Genomic DNA, 14,182 nt, shown 5'->3' on the forward strand with positions numbered 1-14,182 from the left:
TCTGGGGGCTATAGGCTGGCCCCTCCCTCCAGCCTCAGTACAGGCCAGAGCAGTTTGGGCCTTGTGTTCTTCCCGGCCATTCCCTGGGTCCAGCTGGGCAGTGGGAGGCACTTCTGGCCCTATCCCCCCACCTTGCCTCTGATGCAAACCTGTCAGTAAGCACTCAGAGAAGATACTTGGCACCAGGTCCCCCCAGTCCCACGTTACCAGCTGGACTGCTCTGCGGTATGACACAGAAGGGATGATTCTTCGGAAGGGTCATTTAGCAACTTTGTTGGTGTCAGAGGATAAAAGCAGCACTGTCCCCACGACGTGGAACAAAAAATGAGTATCTGAGGAGGCTAGCAAGACGGAGCCACCATAATCCAGGAGGGCCCCAGACACCGACTGCTTGGTGAAGTGTTTCAGGGAAAGAAAACATTCTCTAAACAAAGACATAACCAACGAGTTATATTATTTTTTATTCATGTTAGAATTTCTATCAGTGTTTGAACATTAATATTTAGAGAGTTTGTACATTTTCACCTTCCAAGGTGAGAACCACCTAGGTCACAAGGATAACTAACACGTGTGTCACGATCGCGGGAAAATCCACTCACCCTCACTCTCTTAACACTGTTAAAACATTTTCTTTTGCCTGGCCGTAATTTACAATGAAAAGTGTCCCCACTCATGTCTCAGCAAAATTCCAGACATCTTGGATTCATCACATATAAATTCTTTAAAAATATACTTCTGTCAAAAGACTCGATGACTACTATGTACACTACAAAAATAAATTTTCATATAAATAAATTATATGGCATACTTTTATCTTTGTAATTGAAATGACACAAACTCATTTCCGCCCCAAATCGGCAGACAACGAGACCCAGTTTGAATATTAATTTCCTTTAAACTCCTTACACTAAAACCTACCATGAGTCCTTAATGTAAATGTTATATACTCTGAACTATTTAACATTAGTAAGCACTCTATACAAATAAAAATTCTGTTCAAAAGTAAAACATAGCTGTAATAGTGTTTCCAATAGAAATAAAATCCCTGCATTTTTTTTTGTTATAAACTGGCATGACAAACACTGTAGGAAAACATTCTTATGATACAAAATTATAAATATCAGCAAAGATTTTCTTTAAAAAAAAATTAAAACATCCAAATGAACAAACAAGACAGACAAGAAGGAGAGAGAGAAAGAGAGAGAGAGAGAAAGAGAGAGAGAAATTCGCTTCCTGCCAGCCCTGAGTCCTGCTGTGGCCAGTGTGACCCCTGGAGAAAGTCCTATGTTGTACAGAAACCCAGTGCTGCTTGGTTCACCTGCTCCACACAAGCCGGGATCGGGAGAGGAGGGAGAAGCGCACCAGAGCGTAGGGGTGGAATTTTCTGGCAGAGCCGGTGCCAGGAGGGCAGACAGCATGGCTGATGAACAGGCACCCACAAGTGCAGGGGGTGGCTGGGCCCTGGTGGCTTCCTATTAGTACCTCACAGTTTTGTGGCAAGTTCCAGGGTCTGAGGTCACTGTGATGCTGTGCCCCGGGGCCTGCTGCCTTTCTCTGAAGGTTTTCCATGTGAAACGGGGGATAATGGGAGCTGTCACTGAGTTACCCCCACAGTAACTAAGGCTTCAGCCATGCGGGCACTTGGTCCTCTCCTTAGAGACAAGTGACTGTGTTGGTTTGCAGGGAGCCCTTTCCCCGACTCATGCTGGTCTCTGGCTACAGGGGCAAAAGGAAGCCCAGACCTCTGAGCCTGAGAATGGAGTTCACACAGACGCAGACCTTTCAAGAATAGCGTCCAGGGGGTAACCTGCCTCCGTCCACACCTGCAGGTCCCCTCAGTCCCATGTTACCAGGTGTGCGATCACACCTTCCTGCTCTTCAGTAAACGTCACACCGAAAAGACAGTGACCACAAAGCAGAGGGAGACCACGTTCTGACTGGTTTAGGAAGCCTGCCCCCAACGTGGACATGGAGAGAAGGACCTCTGAGAGCCCCCACCCCACAGGACTTCCGGCTCTTGTCACCAGATGGGACGCTCACTGTTTAGTTTTACAGAAGACCAAGGAAGCCCCAGCCAGCTGTTCCATTTTAGAAAGAGGGGGACTGTAAACTTAATCACAATGTTAATTTAAATCATAGGGACTCAAAGTGTCACCTCTGGGTTTACTGTGGGCAGAAGAAACCCAACAGGTTTTCTACCTGTACCAGGGCCATGGGGGGACTGTGTGTGTGGGTACATGTGCGGTGTGTGCTGATCACGAGAGGGCACGGTGCTACATGCTTTTCTAGAGTTCATGGAGGCTCGGCAAGGACCCACCATGAGGCCTGCTTCCTCACTCCTGACCAAGGGAGAGCATTGGGTCTACACCCTGAGGTTCCAGCGTCCATCACCAGGATCAAGGTGAAGGCACTTACTCCCTCTAAAGCACAAGGTGGGGCATCTGGAGGGCAACGTGATGGTAAGAGAGCCCGGCTTCTCCTGGACCATCCCTGGAGAGTGCGGCGAAGCTCAAGGCCAGCCCTCCACCAACACAGAGCCACAAGGACAGCATGACCCCTCCAGCCTGACTGGGCAGAGCCCACTAAGCATTACAGACAGCATTAGAAACAGACAAAAAAACCCCAAATCACAGTACAGTACATTGGGAAATCACACACGTGTTCACACACATGACCAAACAGAGAACCGCATACAACTACCCCTAGAGAAGCCACCAAGATTAACGTGCTTTCTTCATATCTGCTCATTAAACAACAACAAAAATTATCACGCATAGCGTGTTTGAAAGTTAACAGTAACATTCCATACTACCACAGGGTCGTGATATGCAAATTTAAAATATTTTAAAACAGGAACCTTTACAAAATAATCCTATTACATAAGCAATATTTGCATAGAATTATACAGGTAAATTATACAATATTTAAGCAGCAGCAACATATGCTGAACATTTAAGACTAAATTAAGCTTGGTTGTGGCACGGAGACCAATGTACAGAAAGGGAGGGGCCCCGAAGCCCCCCACCGCGGGGCAGGAGCGGGGAAGCCCCAGGCCACATCACTTTACAGCATTCCCTCTATATTACACATGTGCACACCTCTGAAATATTTACAAACAAAATAATACAGTGGGTTACAGTAATGGCGAGCTGCTCTCCCGGTGGGGCGCGTCTCCATGGCTCCAAGCAGCTCTCTTCAGGCAGTTCTGGAAAGGGGCGGGGGCGGGGGTCCAATCTTTGGCCTCTTTGCTTCAGATTTTAATCACCCTTTAAAAGAAAACCAAAAAGGGCTGTCAAGGTGGGTAACAGGTGGCTGCATATAGAGGGTTATGGGACAGCGAGCGGCTGGGGAAGGGGCACAGGGGGCCGGGGCTGGTCCCCATCCTTCCTTCATCCAGTGGCAGAACACAGGGACGTTTGCTCTGTGACCGCTCATGGAGCTGGGTATCCACGGCACACAGAGGACGGTCTGCCCAGATGATTAAGGATGGGTGTATCAGGACATTAAACACACCTCCCATGAAAATTTGGCATTGTGATGGGACCCCATCTAAGCTCGGGCCACTGAGCACCTGCTAGGGCACCGTAATACCCACTGGCAAACAGGGAGAAGGCGGCTTCAGGGCCCTTGTCGAGCTGTGCTCATCCTTAACAGGTTTGGGGAAGGACCCAGGGTGGAACTGGACTCTCTCCCCGGAGACGACAAACTTGTACACACTGGCCTTGCCTTGGGGTCGACAGGTCCCTGGGGTCCAGCTCGGGATATGCCAATGGCCAGGGACCCCCGGAAGAGACAGCCTGAGAATCTAGGTGCTTCTCTGCACCCCAGGCCCATGGCCAGTGTGCAAGGCCCAGCCACCTGTGTTGGCAGCACGCACCTCAGTTGGAGCTGCCTCCCCAGGGCCTCTCCTCACATTCCACGTCCTGCAGCTCAATGACTTCCACCTTCGAGTCCCTCCTCTCGCACCGGACGTGAAAAGGCACGTGGGGGTCCTCGAACAGCCCAGGGTCAGTCTCGGGGTAGCCCTCGTAGCCTGGGCAGAGACCCCCTCGGGGGTTCCGCCCAGGCCCGGGCCCAGGTACGGGCGGGGGATGCACGGCAACAGTCACGGAAGCAGAAGCCGTCACAGTGGTGATGGGCTGGCAGTAGCCGGGCACGGAGCTGCCCAAGGCCGTGGACGCTGGGTTCCGAGGGTTGTGAGAACGGGCCCCCCGGGGGCCGGAGCGGTCCCTATTGCTAGGGCCAGAATGCCCTTCAGTAGGAATTTCAAAAGCGTCTCTGCGCGGTCTATAGGGGGGTGGCCGCAAGCCTTCTCTGGCAGGGTCCCTGCGGGTCTGCTGGCTTTGCTGTCCGGGGGGCAGGGAGCCCGAGTCCAGGTGAGGCTGCTGTCGAGGGTTCGAGGGTGGGTGATGCCTTGATTCGGGATGGACCACCTGCAGAGGGAGAGGACAGGTCAACACAGGCGGCAGGTGCCAACCCCAGGTTGTGCACTGCTCCCTCCAGACCCCCAACCGTCAGCCCCAGGGAGCCAATGGGGACCTTCTGCCTATGAGGGAGGGAAACTCTTCACGCCCCTCCGGGATGTGGCAGGGGACGCGCTCTGGGATCCTGTTTCCAGGCTTGCCCTGACACAGCTGGCTGGACACAAGTGCAGGCTGCTCATAAATGCAGGGCTCCGGCAGGAGGCCGTCCCAGCTGCTTCCTCCAGCCCACCCGCCACCCCGCCCTGCTCAGTCCAGCCAGGCCCTGGGCTCCTCTCTTCTAAAAACTGCAAAGTATCGTCCAGCCCTGCTGGCCACAGCACGGGCCGTGGGCAGGACTGTCCACCCCGCACTGCTGGGTGTGGTAGCCATCAGAGACACGTGGTTATTTAAGTTTAAACGAACAGAAATGCAAAGTGCATTTCCTCGGTTACACGAGCAACATTTCAAGTGTCCCTCAGTCACGTGTGGCCAGCGGCTACGATGCTGGAGAGCAGGGAGAGAGCACGTCCACCATCGCAGAAAGTTCTCTCCGGCAGGGCGGCTCTGTCCGCTTGTTAGGAGTCTGGTTTCTGGGTCTCTATACAAAGCACGGAGCAACACAGTGGCCACATCAATCAAAAGGACCGTGACCAACTTCAAAGTCCTTCAGCTTGTACCTATTTTTAGGCTCCTGCTGAACAAAACCAGATTCACACTGCAGCTCAGCAGGCATCGTCACGGGGGGCGAGGGCAGGACAATCGAGGTTATTGGGTTGGCCCCTCTCTCTTTCATGGAAGGGCTGCTCTGGCCTGGGACTGGAATACCCATTTCCTGGCAGGATGGCAGGGGGCCTTGGTGGAGCAACACGGAGTCTTGGAACCTTCCTGGGCTTCTGGAAGCTGAGCTCTGGGCCTGGGGTGGGGGCAAGGCCATCCTTGGGAGCACAGGGTGGGCCGAGGAACGCAGCTTGAGCGAGCTTGGGGCCTCGGAGACAGGGTTCCCGCAGCAACTTACGGTGGAACGGGCGAAGACTGGGTTTTCTGTGGCTTCCACGATCACTCGGTGGGGACGACCCCCGGTGCCCTGCTGGGCCTCGTACTGCCGCAGCTCCTCACTGAGGCCGGACACCGTGGTCTGAGAGCTGTACTCCGAGTCGGAGGAATCAGACCCGTTGTTCGTGTGACTGGGAGGCACCGCAAACCGGACCACACTCGGGGGTGGCTCAGGGGAGGGGGTGGGTAGCCGGTCTAGGCCGTGGGCAGGAGACACCTGTTTATGGGGATTCCACATGAAACGTGTGACTGTCTGTCTACTGCTGTGTGGTCTCAGAGCTCAAAGCATCGTGCGGGTGTCTGTCCCCTGCCCCGTGACCCACCCACCTCTCTGCCACATGGAGGACATTCAGGTCCCACAACTGCAGCAAGGGAATAACTGCCCTCTGGTTTTTGATACTGGAAAGGTGACGTGTGCACCCTTTACCGCCATTATGCCCCAACATCCACCTTGTGGATGGTCTTCATTTATACAGGGTCCTAAGCTGCCGGTGACTGATCAGCTGGCTTAAAACAAGGCCAGTCCTACACCCCCGCCCCAAGCTATCACAATGGAAGAGGGGAAAGGCCATTGCTATTAGATGTTTACTGAAAAGGTAGACAATCTGCAAATGCAGTTGTATCTAAACATCTAAATTAACAGTAGAGGACCCGTGCTCAGGTGACCTGTGGGTTGGACACTGCGCCCGGCATAATTACTGACCTCGGGATATGGTCCAAAGAAAGACAAAAGAACTGGAAGCAAAACCAGTCCATTGAGAACACCCAGGATGGTCAGGATTGCCAGAACTGCAAAGAAATACCTGGAAGACAGAGAGAAACAGCAACCTTCAGCAGGACAGAGGTAAGTCAGGCTACCCCTCCTGTCCCCAAACACTGCAGCACGCCAACACCCCAAATTAACAAACCCACCCCGCTGAAATGCGGCTACAAAAACCAGAGTTCAAATGCAACAGGAGATTCGTTTTTTGTTTCTTTTCTTTTCTTTCTTTTTACCTTATGACTTTGAGGACTACATTCCACAACCCAAAGTGTTAGTTCGTGAAGGGAAGGAAAAACAAAAATTAGTTTGTTAATTTGCTGAAATCTCAGGCATGTAATGTTATTTATGAATGTGTTACACAAACACAAAAATATGGCGTGTGAGCTGAATGGCTGAGCAAACTGAAAGCACAAACAATGCCGAGGGGCCCTGTGCGCGAAAACCCAGCAGAAGCAAACAAATGAAGCGAAGGGTGTAGAATTTAAACAATTTGGCCCGGGAGGAGAGGCAGCCGCTGCTGCAGGCGGCTAATCCACTGTGAAATGCTTCTGCCTCTTACGGCAGAATCTCTAATTAAGTCTCCAGTGGATCAGGTGAGGCTTTGCCTGGGCTTTCATTAATCAGAACTTTCTGCCTAGGATTCTGCGAGTTCCAGTTTTTAACCAAACGGCTCCAACGGCACCCTCTTTAGAACACAGGAACCAGCTCTCCGCAAAGAAAACGCCGCCCATTCTGTGGGAGCGGGCATTGTGCTGGGTGAGGGCGCTCCACAATGGCGGGGCTGCGCTGCCGGCCAACCTTTTGTTGGACAATTTAGCATCTCTGAATACTCTTGTTTTGCGTCAGCCAATGCAAACATAAAGGCCACAGCACCATGGCTGAAGAGGAGCACGCACAAGCAGTTCTGCTTTCCCACCATTGAGGGCTAAGGTCTGGGGTCCTCCGCTGCACCCAGGTGGACCCGCCAGCAGGAAAGGCTCTGAGGCTGGACGGGCGCTGGGCACAGCCCGAGGGCGCCCACTCCAGCAAGGATGCGTTTCTGGAACTAATGATTTCTAGGGCTTTGATGGAAGTGGGCTGGGGCTGGGGGAGAGTGGGTCAGGATGTTCTGGGCAGAGGGAGGGCAAGGTATGGAGCTGTTAATGGTCCGCTGGATCATAAAACGGGACAGGACCCCCAACTCTGCCATGCCAATGCGTGTTTCAAAACTAGATGAAAGGGGAGAGGATCCCTATAAAAATACAAATACCTCACAGCTATTGTAAACACGAGAAACCTCTGAGCTGCATTAGTAAGAGGCCGAGCCGCCCATGCCTAGATCTAATGTAAACTGCGCGACGTTAGGCGGAGGCAGATATCAGCGGCGGGCATTAAGACATTTACATCCCATCCATTTAGCTGTAGCATAAACGGACCAATTAGATTCCTGACGGCTTCATGTACACAATGTCTGCTCACTTATTCGACCTCAGAGAGGGCTCTATCAGGCTAATCCATCCTGTGATGGGAAATGGGAAGCCCTCTTAAGTGTTTGAAACAGGAATCCGGAGGTCTCTGGACGGGGAACAAGCAGCCCCTGGGATTCCACCCTTTAGGTCCCCGCCAACCCCACTCCCGGGTGCTCTGTTTCAGGGTTGGTTCCTTCCTGGGGCTCACTTAGCACCCTGGCTGACTGTGATGCTCACAGGACCCCACTGTACTCTGCACATCTCCCTGCTCCTCCGTGTCTTGAACCACCTGGGAATTGTTCTCTCTCCTCGAAGGCCCTAAGCCACAAAGAAGGCTGTGGGTGGGGCCCGTGGTGCGCTCACTTAGGCAAAATGGCACTTGGGGGTTTTCATTGCATTTGTGCTCAATGAGAAAGTAATTACGCAAAAGAAACTATTTGGCACGGGGCTTTTAGACCTTAAAGAGACAATGCTAATGTCTGAGTAAATGTATACTGAAGAAATGAAAGTCAAAGTCAAATTAACTGCTTAAAACAAAACAGGCCCAAACCTTTATCTAAGTTAGGCAACTATCTAGTTGGTATTGGCAAACACACATTTGCTAATTGGCTTGCCGAGGCTGTGTTGAGAAGGCCGGCGCGCATGGGCCTTGCCTGGGAGCTGGCCGGGAATGCAGATTCCACCCTTCCCTGCCCCCAAAGATCTCGTTGGCATTTCAAGAACCTCAGATGACTTAGAAGTGTACTTATGGTTCCAGAAAAGTGCTGGTCTACACAGAAACAGCTCTTGCCACTCTGCTCACTCCAGTGCGAAACCAGAGTGAGCAAACAGTGGCTCATTCCAGGTGGGCTTTAGCTGAAACTCCTTGTTACCCCCCCCCCCCACACACACACGTGAGCACACGGAGGCCAGATCTGCTTCCCTCTGCAGACTGAGGCACCCGAGCCAGTCGGTTCTCATATTGGGTTCTGCTATGTCACGGTCCTTGTTCTGCACCTCTGTTCTCCTGGCTTTGCTACCTGACACTGTGGTTGTGTTAGACCCAAGAGAAGCCACCTCACCAAGCTGCAATGGTGCTCTCGCTATCTCGAGAACAGAGCCTCTTTCCCTGCAGATCTCTAGTTCCTCTCAGAGGGAAAACTCGCTCTACTTTCATGTCACATTCATACTTCAGTCAACCAGAAAGAAAAAGCCTGCCTCCAGACCCCAAGAGAAGCACTCAAACCAGGCTTGGATGTCCACAGGGTGACACCAAAGTCACATGCTCACTGCTTCCTAAAGCTCAGTGGAGACGTGTATATGAGATCTGGGCACATTATCTTCACCTCTTAAAAGAACAAAGTCTGGATGACCATTCTAAGTATCTGTTGGTTTTCCTTTCAACAGTTTTGAAGGAGACGAAGTAAGTTAAATGTGGTTAATTAATGGGAACCTTGGTCACCTGTGCAAACAGCCTCAACCTGGAGCTGCCCCTGCTGCCAGGCCCCTCCCCTCCCACGGGCTCCAGAAGAGAGCTTGTCTTTACACCCTTCACCATCAAGGCGGCTGGGCCCCGGCGCAGATGCTGCAGCCCCCAGGTGCAGGAAGACAGGGCAACGAACAGCACAGAGCTAAGCCTGGTGGTTTTCAAGGTGAGGCTCCACTCACACTCTCCCTTACCTGACGATGAAATCAAACTCAGACCCTGCAAGCATCAGGACTCCGAGCAGAGTGGACACGGCACCATCCAGAACGGGCGCGAACATGTGCTCCAGGGCAAGCACGGCCCTGCGGTTCTTATCGCCAATCGCTGTCAGAAAGGCCTGTGGGATGAGAAGGGTTCAGAGGGTCAGGTCCCCAGTCCACAGGTGGCAAATGCTTTGCTTTGTCTGAAATGCTGTGAGCTGCCTTTGGCCATCCCTGACACTCACTCCTCAGAGTTTACTGTTTAGCTCCAGGAATGTTTAACCAGGGTGGCTCAAGCCTAGCCTTGATCTACCCTCACACTACAATGTCCTGGTTCCGGCCCAGGGCACGTTCGCGTCGATGTAAATCTTGAACCAAACCAAACCAAAACTACACCAAAATGTGTGGGAACGTTTTCTTTCACTGCCCCTCGTCTGTAAGTGTTTGTCCCCCTGAAGAAGCTCACAGCTCACACGGAGGCCTCCAGTTTGAAAGCACCAGTGTTCTGGAGGATGTTCTAGATGGTCAAGATCTTGCTTCCCCAAGGGCTCAGCTCAGTGTCACAGGCAACTGGGTGCTGAATACATGTCCTCTCGTGATCATGCCAAGAGAAGAACTGTCACTGTTTCAAACTGAGCACCACAAAGGCATGACAAAGAGGGACCAGACCTCCAGTTGGCCCGAGCCTGCCCCTGTGTACAGGGACACGTCCCTGCCGCCTTCTTCAGGTCAGGACTGCTTGACCTGTACCAAGTGGGACTGGGTAGAGGAGGTGTGATGTTAATCAGGTGGTTGGGGAACACGACCTAGGACCCTCTGAATGTGACTCAGGGATTATTCTTCCCTGCCTGTTCCCACAGCGGGACCCCAGCAGGGAGCCCTGTGCCTGGGACAAGTTTTCTCTCTGCTCAATGGTTTGGGCTGCTCTGGGATGTTCCAAAAGAGAGCTCAGAGAGGGCCGGGAACCCTGTGGGGCATCCCCATCACTCAAATGCCCTGTGCAAGGACAAGGAGAGTCATTTTTCTTACAGATGAAGAAACACAAGTATACACACTCATTCTATGAGTCTTATTTTCCCTAAAATGGGTTCTACTCTTTCCAGAGTTGGGAAAGACAGTGGGGTCAACACAGCTGCCTTCTGCTCTTGGGAGGAAAGGGGGTTGGAGTCCTTCTGCTCTGTGCCATATCTGGACCATGACACCATTGCCATGTGTCTCCCATGGCTTATAGTGAAATGCAGCAAAGTGACAGGAACCGCCTACTTCTTTCAGGACTCTCGGGGAAGAAGCATCTTTGTTAAGTCTATTCTGTCATGTTATAAACCTTGTAAGAACAGTAACTGTCTAAACAGTTTCACGTATAAGAACACCGTGTCCTGCCTGTAGACAGTGCTCTTGGATAGGCTTTTGAGGAGGAGTAAAACAGTTTGAAGCCTGCAGTTTGCATTTCCAGGATAAAAATCAGTTCTGATTTTTCTAGCACTCCTGTTTGCAATGCTAGCTCAAAGTCCAGGTCTTTCATTCCCAGCAGAATAAACGAATTACATGTCGATCTGTAACTCGTGTGCAAATGTTTCTCCTTTTTGAAAGAAAAGGGATTAGAATTACTTGTTTTCTAAATTCTGGGCTGGCAGACTATCATTTAAAAAAAAAGAAAAAAGCTGGGCACTGTGGCACAGGCCTGTAATCCCAGTGGCTCTGGAGGCTGAGGCAGGAGGATGGCAAGTTCAAAGCCAGCCGCAGCAAAAAGCGAGGCGCTAAGCAACTCAGTGAGACCCTATCTCTAAAGAAAACACAAAATAGGGCTGGGGATGTGGCTCAGTGGTCGAGTGCCCCCGAGTTCAATCCCCGGTACCCTCCCCCCCCCAAAAAAAAACTCTCTTTCCTCCAAGCTCCATGAAAAAATGGAATTTAAGTAGGCTCCAAATTCAGAGAATATCATTTTTATATTAAGAGCTTTTAATCAATAATTTCAACCAAACATTCCTTTTAAATATCAAAGTTTATAATCTCTGGGCTGCATAATAAAGGCCTTGAAAGACCAGAGATGGCACAGGTGGGAGACTTTGTGTGGACATGCATAGGCTGTGGCCATGGTGCCACGGGACGCCTGCCACAGAACTGCAAAAGCAAAGCGAGAAGTGACGTGGTCCAAGTCCAGTGCTAGGCTTCCTGGCTGGGACGTTCCAAGCCTACGTCCTCACTCAGTGAATGCCCACCAACAGCACCAGAGGCCCAGGCTCTCATCACGTCTGCATGCTGCTACGAGCCTTCTGAACGGTTCTCTGACCTATCTACACCATGGGCTTGTCTCTTGAACCAAACCGAAGACCCCTCTAAAATTTGATTTCCTCCAACAAAACATTCACAAGCATCGGACGCATGGGGGCGGGATTTCCTGTTGACATCAAGGCTGGTTCTCTTACTTCCTGCCGTCATGGATTTAAAGGCTGAGGGTCGGGGAGCGGGGTGGACATGGGTAGAAGAGCCAGCGCCCGAGTGTGGGGCACCGGGGCCTCTGCTCACAGGTCGAGGGTGGCTCCCTGGGCGCCAGTTCATCTCGCCTTCCATCAGGCGGTCCCCACCAAGCGGCTGGTGTGGTCTTGTTTCATCTCCACTTTATGACTGTTTTAAAATTGGGTGCCGGCATGCCCACGCACACACTTGCACACATACTCCGTCCTGGGAACAAAACTGGCAGCTCCCAGACCCAAGGTGATACCTATGACAGTCGACCACATCAAAAGAGCAGACTCCGTGGGGCTGGCTCTGATGCCAGTGCAGACACATCCCTCAGCTCAGGGCTCAAGTCTCTTGCGGTGCCCTTGTCCTCAGACTCCCCCAGAGGGAAAGGGCTCCAACGTTTCAGCCCTGAGCCTGTCATGAGATGCAGGGGGGAAACATAAAGGACCCCACTTGGCCAGTAAAGAGGCTGGAGGAAACAATCCCTTTCATCAAATTGTTGCTTAAACTTTCTCCCTTACCAAAGCCACGTGAACGGTGAACTCCACCCCGATGCCGACGGAGGCGATCAGGATGACCACGGGCACAGCGCTCAGCTTGATTCCGATGAGGCCCATCATGCCGAAGAGCTCCACCGTCATCAAAGCCAGGACCATCACCTTGGAGAAGGCAAACAGCGAGTGATTAGGGTGGGGCACAGCACACACAGGTGTCCAACAGGGAGGGCGCAGAACTGAGGTGACCTCACTTCTCCGAAAGAGCAGGAAGACGCCTGCCATCAAAGGACTGACTTGCTGTGACCTCGGACAAGGTCCTCCCTATCACTCTGCTCTCCTGGGAAGGGAAATCCTGGAACAGTCCCTTTGTAAGAAGGAGCATAATCGGCCCCGTTCAGTATGGTCATGCAAGTTGCTTTTCCAATATAGCTGTCGTACTGTCGTGTAAGGCAAAAAACTATCAAAATGACTCCACTAGAGCCATCTGTGAAGAATTATAGCTGCACCTTTTACATATATTGGCCCTCTGTTTCTGGTCTTCCTCATCTGTGGATTTGAATGATCATGGATTGAAAATACTCTGGGGGGGAAACCCTGCCCCTGTACTGAGCAGGCACAGAGGTTTCTCCTTGTCCTTACACCCTAAGTAAGACACTGTAATAACTACAGTCAGCATTTACCTTGTATTAGGTACTAGATGTCATCTAAACGTGATCTAAGGCTTACAGAAAGTGCATAAAGGTTCTGTGTAAGTAATATGCCATTTTATAAGACATATAGGTATCAATGGATTTGGGTGTCTGGGGGCGGGGTTCTGGAATCATCCCCAGGTAATGACTGTAGTTTACAACAAGGTCTTTCCTTCTGATTTGATTTGTTTTTTAGTACCACGGATAGAATCCAGGGGCACTTAAAAACTGAGCCATATCCCAGACACCCCCCCCCCCACCTTTTAAAAAAGATTTATTTAGAGACAGGGTCTTGCCAAGTTGTTTAGGGCCTCACTGAGTTGCTGAGGTTGGCTTTGAACTTGGGATGCTCCTGCCTCAGCCTCCCAAGCTGCTGGGATTGCAGGCCACTGCGCCCAGCTTTCTGCTTTGATCTTAAGCATGGAAGCCATCCGTCGTCATCTTTCGGCCACTCCCCCCATATCCTACAGCCATGGCTTCTCTTTCTATCATCCCCCTGTGTGAAAGAGACAAGCACCTTCTATGTGTTGTTAGGTCTGGAATGTCACAGGTGACACTTCTGAGTGACTGAGTTGAAACAGTGAGTTTTGAGATGCCTCTCCCTCCATCCTAAAGGGAGCTCATGGGATGAAGGGATAAAAAATCCTGGAGGGTCAAAGCAGTCTGGCTTGGTTGGAGGGTGCACAGGCTAAGTGAAGATGCCTTGGCCTAGGTCAGGGGGAAGCCGGCAGCGGCGGGTGTGGGTCATGTCGCGGGGTCGCTGCACTTTGAAGAGATGAGGAGCAACTGGGGCGGACAAGCAGACCCTGGAGTCCAAAGGAGCGGCTTCTAGCAGCCTTTTATCTCTCTTGTAAAAATGTGTGTGTGGGGGGGGGGAATGGAAAGAGCCGTGAGGCAGGTGCTGGAGTTTCTTGGGCCAAGGGGAAGAAAATACAAGTAAAACTCTCCCTGTATACAGAGGGCAGAGGGGGGAAGGCAGGCTCATTCTTCTTGCGGGTGGGGTGGCGGGCAGAGGGGAAGGTCGGGGAAGAATAATGGAAGATGGACAACGTCCATGGCCTGAGTACTGTGAAAACATCTGCAGACTAAACATTTACCTTTTAATGTACCTGCTGCTGCCCAAACTTGTGCAGAAACAAAA

At 51.6% G+C, this 14,182-nt stretch overlaps 1 protein-coding gene across 4 annotated transcripts in view; it reads right to left on the minus strand.

Annotated features, from left to right (window-relative positions):
- Positions 1–437: 437 nt before the first annotated feature.
- Positions 438–14,182, minus strand: part of Ptch1 (patched 1) — a 67,310-nt gene continuing 53,565 nt past the window's right edge. For all 4 annotated transcript variants that reach the window (XM_058585146.1, XM_046462744.2, XM_046462746.2 and 1 more), the window contains 6 exons: positions 12,377–12,514; positions 9,387–9,529; positions 6,220–6,319; positions 5,479–5,733; positions 3,878–4,433; positions 438–3,266 (listed from right to left, as the gene is read on the minus strand). In XM_058585146.1, coding sequence (XP_058441129.1) covers positions 3,879–4,433; positions 5,479–5,733; positions 6,220–6,319; positions 9,387–9,529; positions 12,377–12,514 — 1,191 coding nt within the window. In that variant the 3' untranslated portion in view covers positions 438–3,266; position 3,878. The remainder of the gene's footprint in view (positions 3,267–3,877; positions 4,434–5,478; positions 5,734–6,219; positions 6,320–9,386; positions 9,530–12,376; positions 12,515–14,182) is intronic.

This window comes from Marmota monax, unplaced genomic scaffold (assembly GCF_021218885.2).
Source record: "Marmota monax isolate L192 unplaced genomic scaffold, Marmota_monax_Labrador192_F-V1.1 WCK01_AAM20220418_F8-fsc00180, whole genome shotgun sequence".
Classification (NCBI taxonomy): domain Eukaryota; kingdom Metazoa; phylum Chordata; class Mammalia; order Rodentia; family Sciuridae; genus Marmota; species Marmota monax.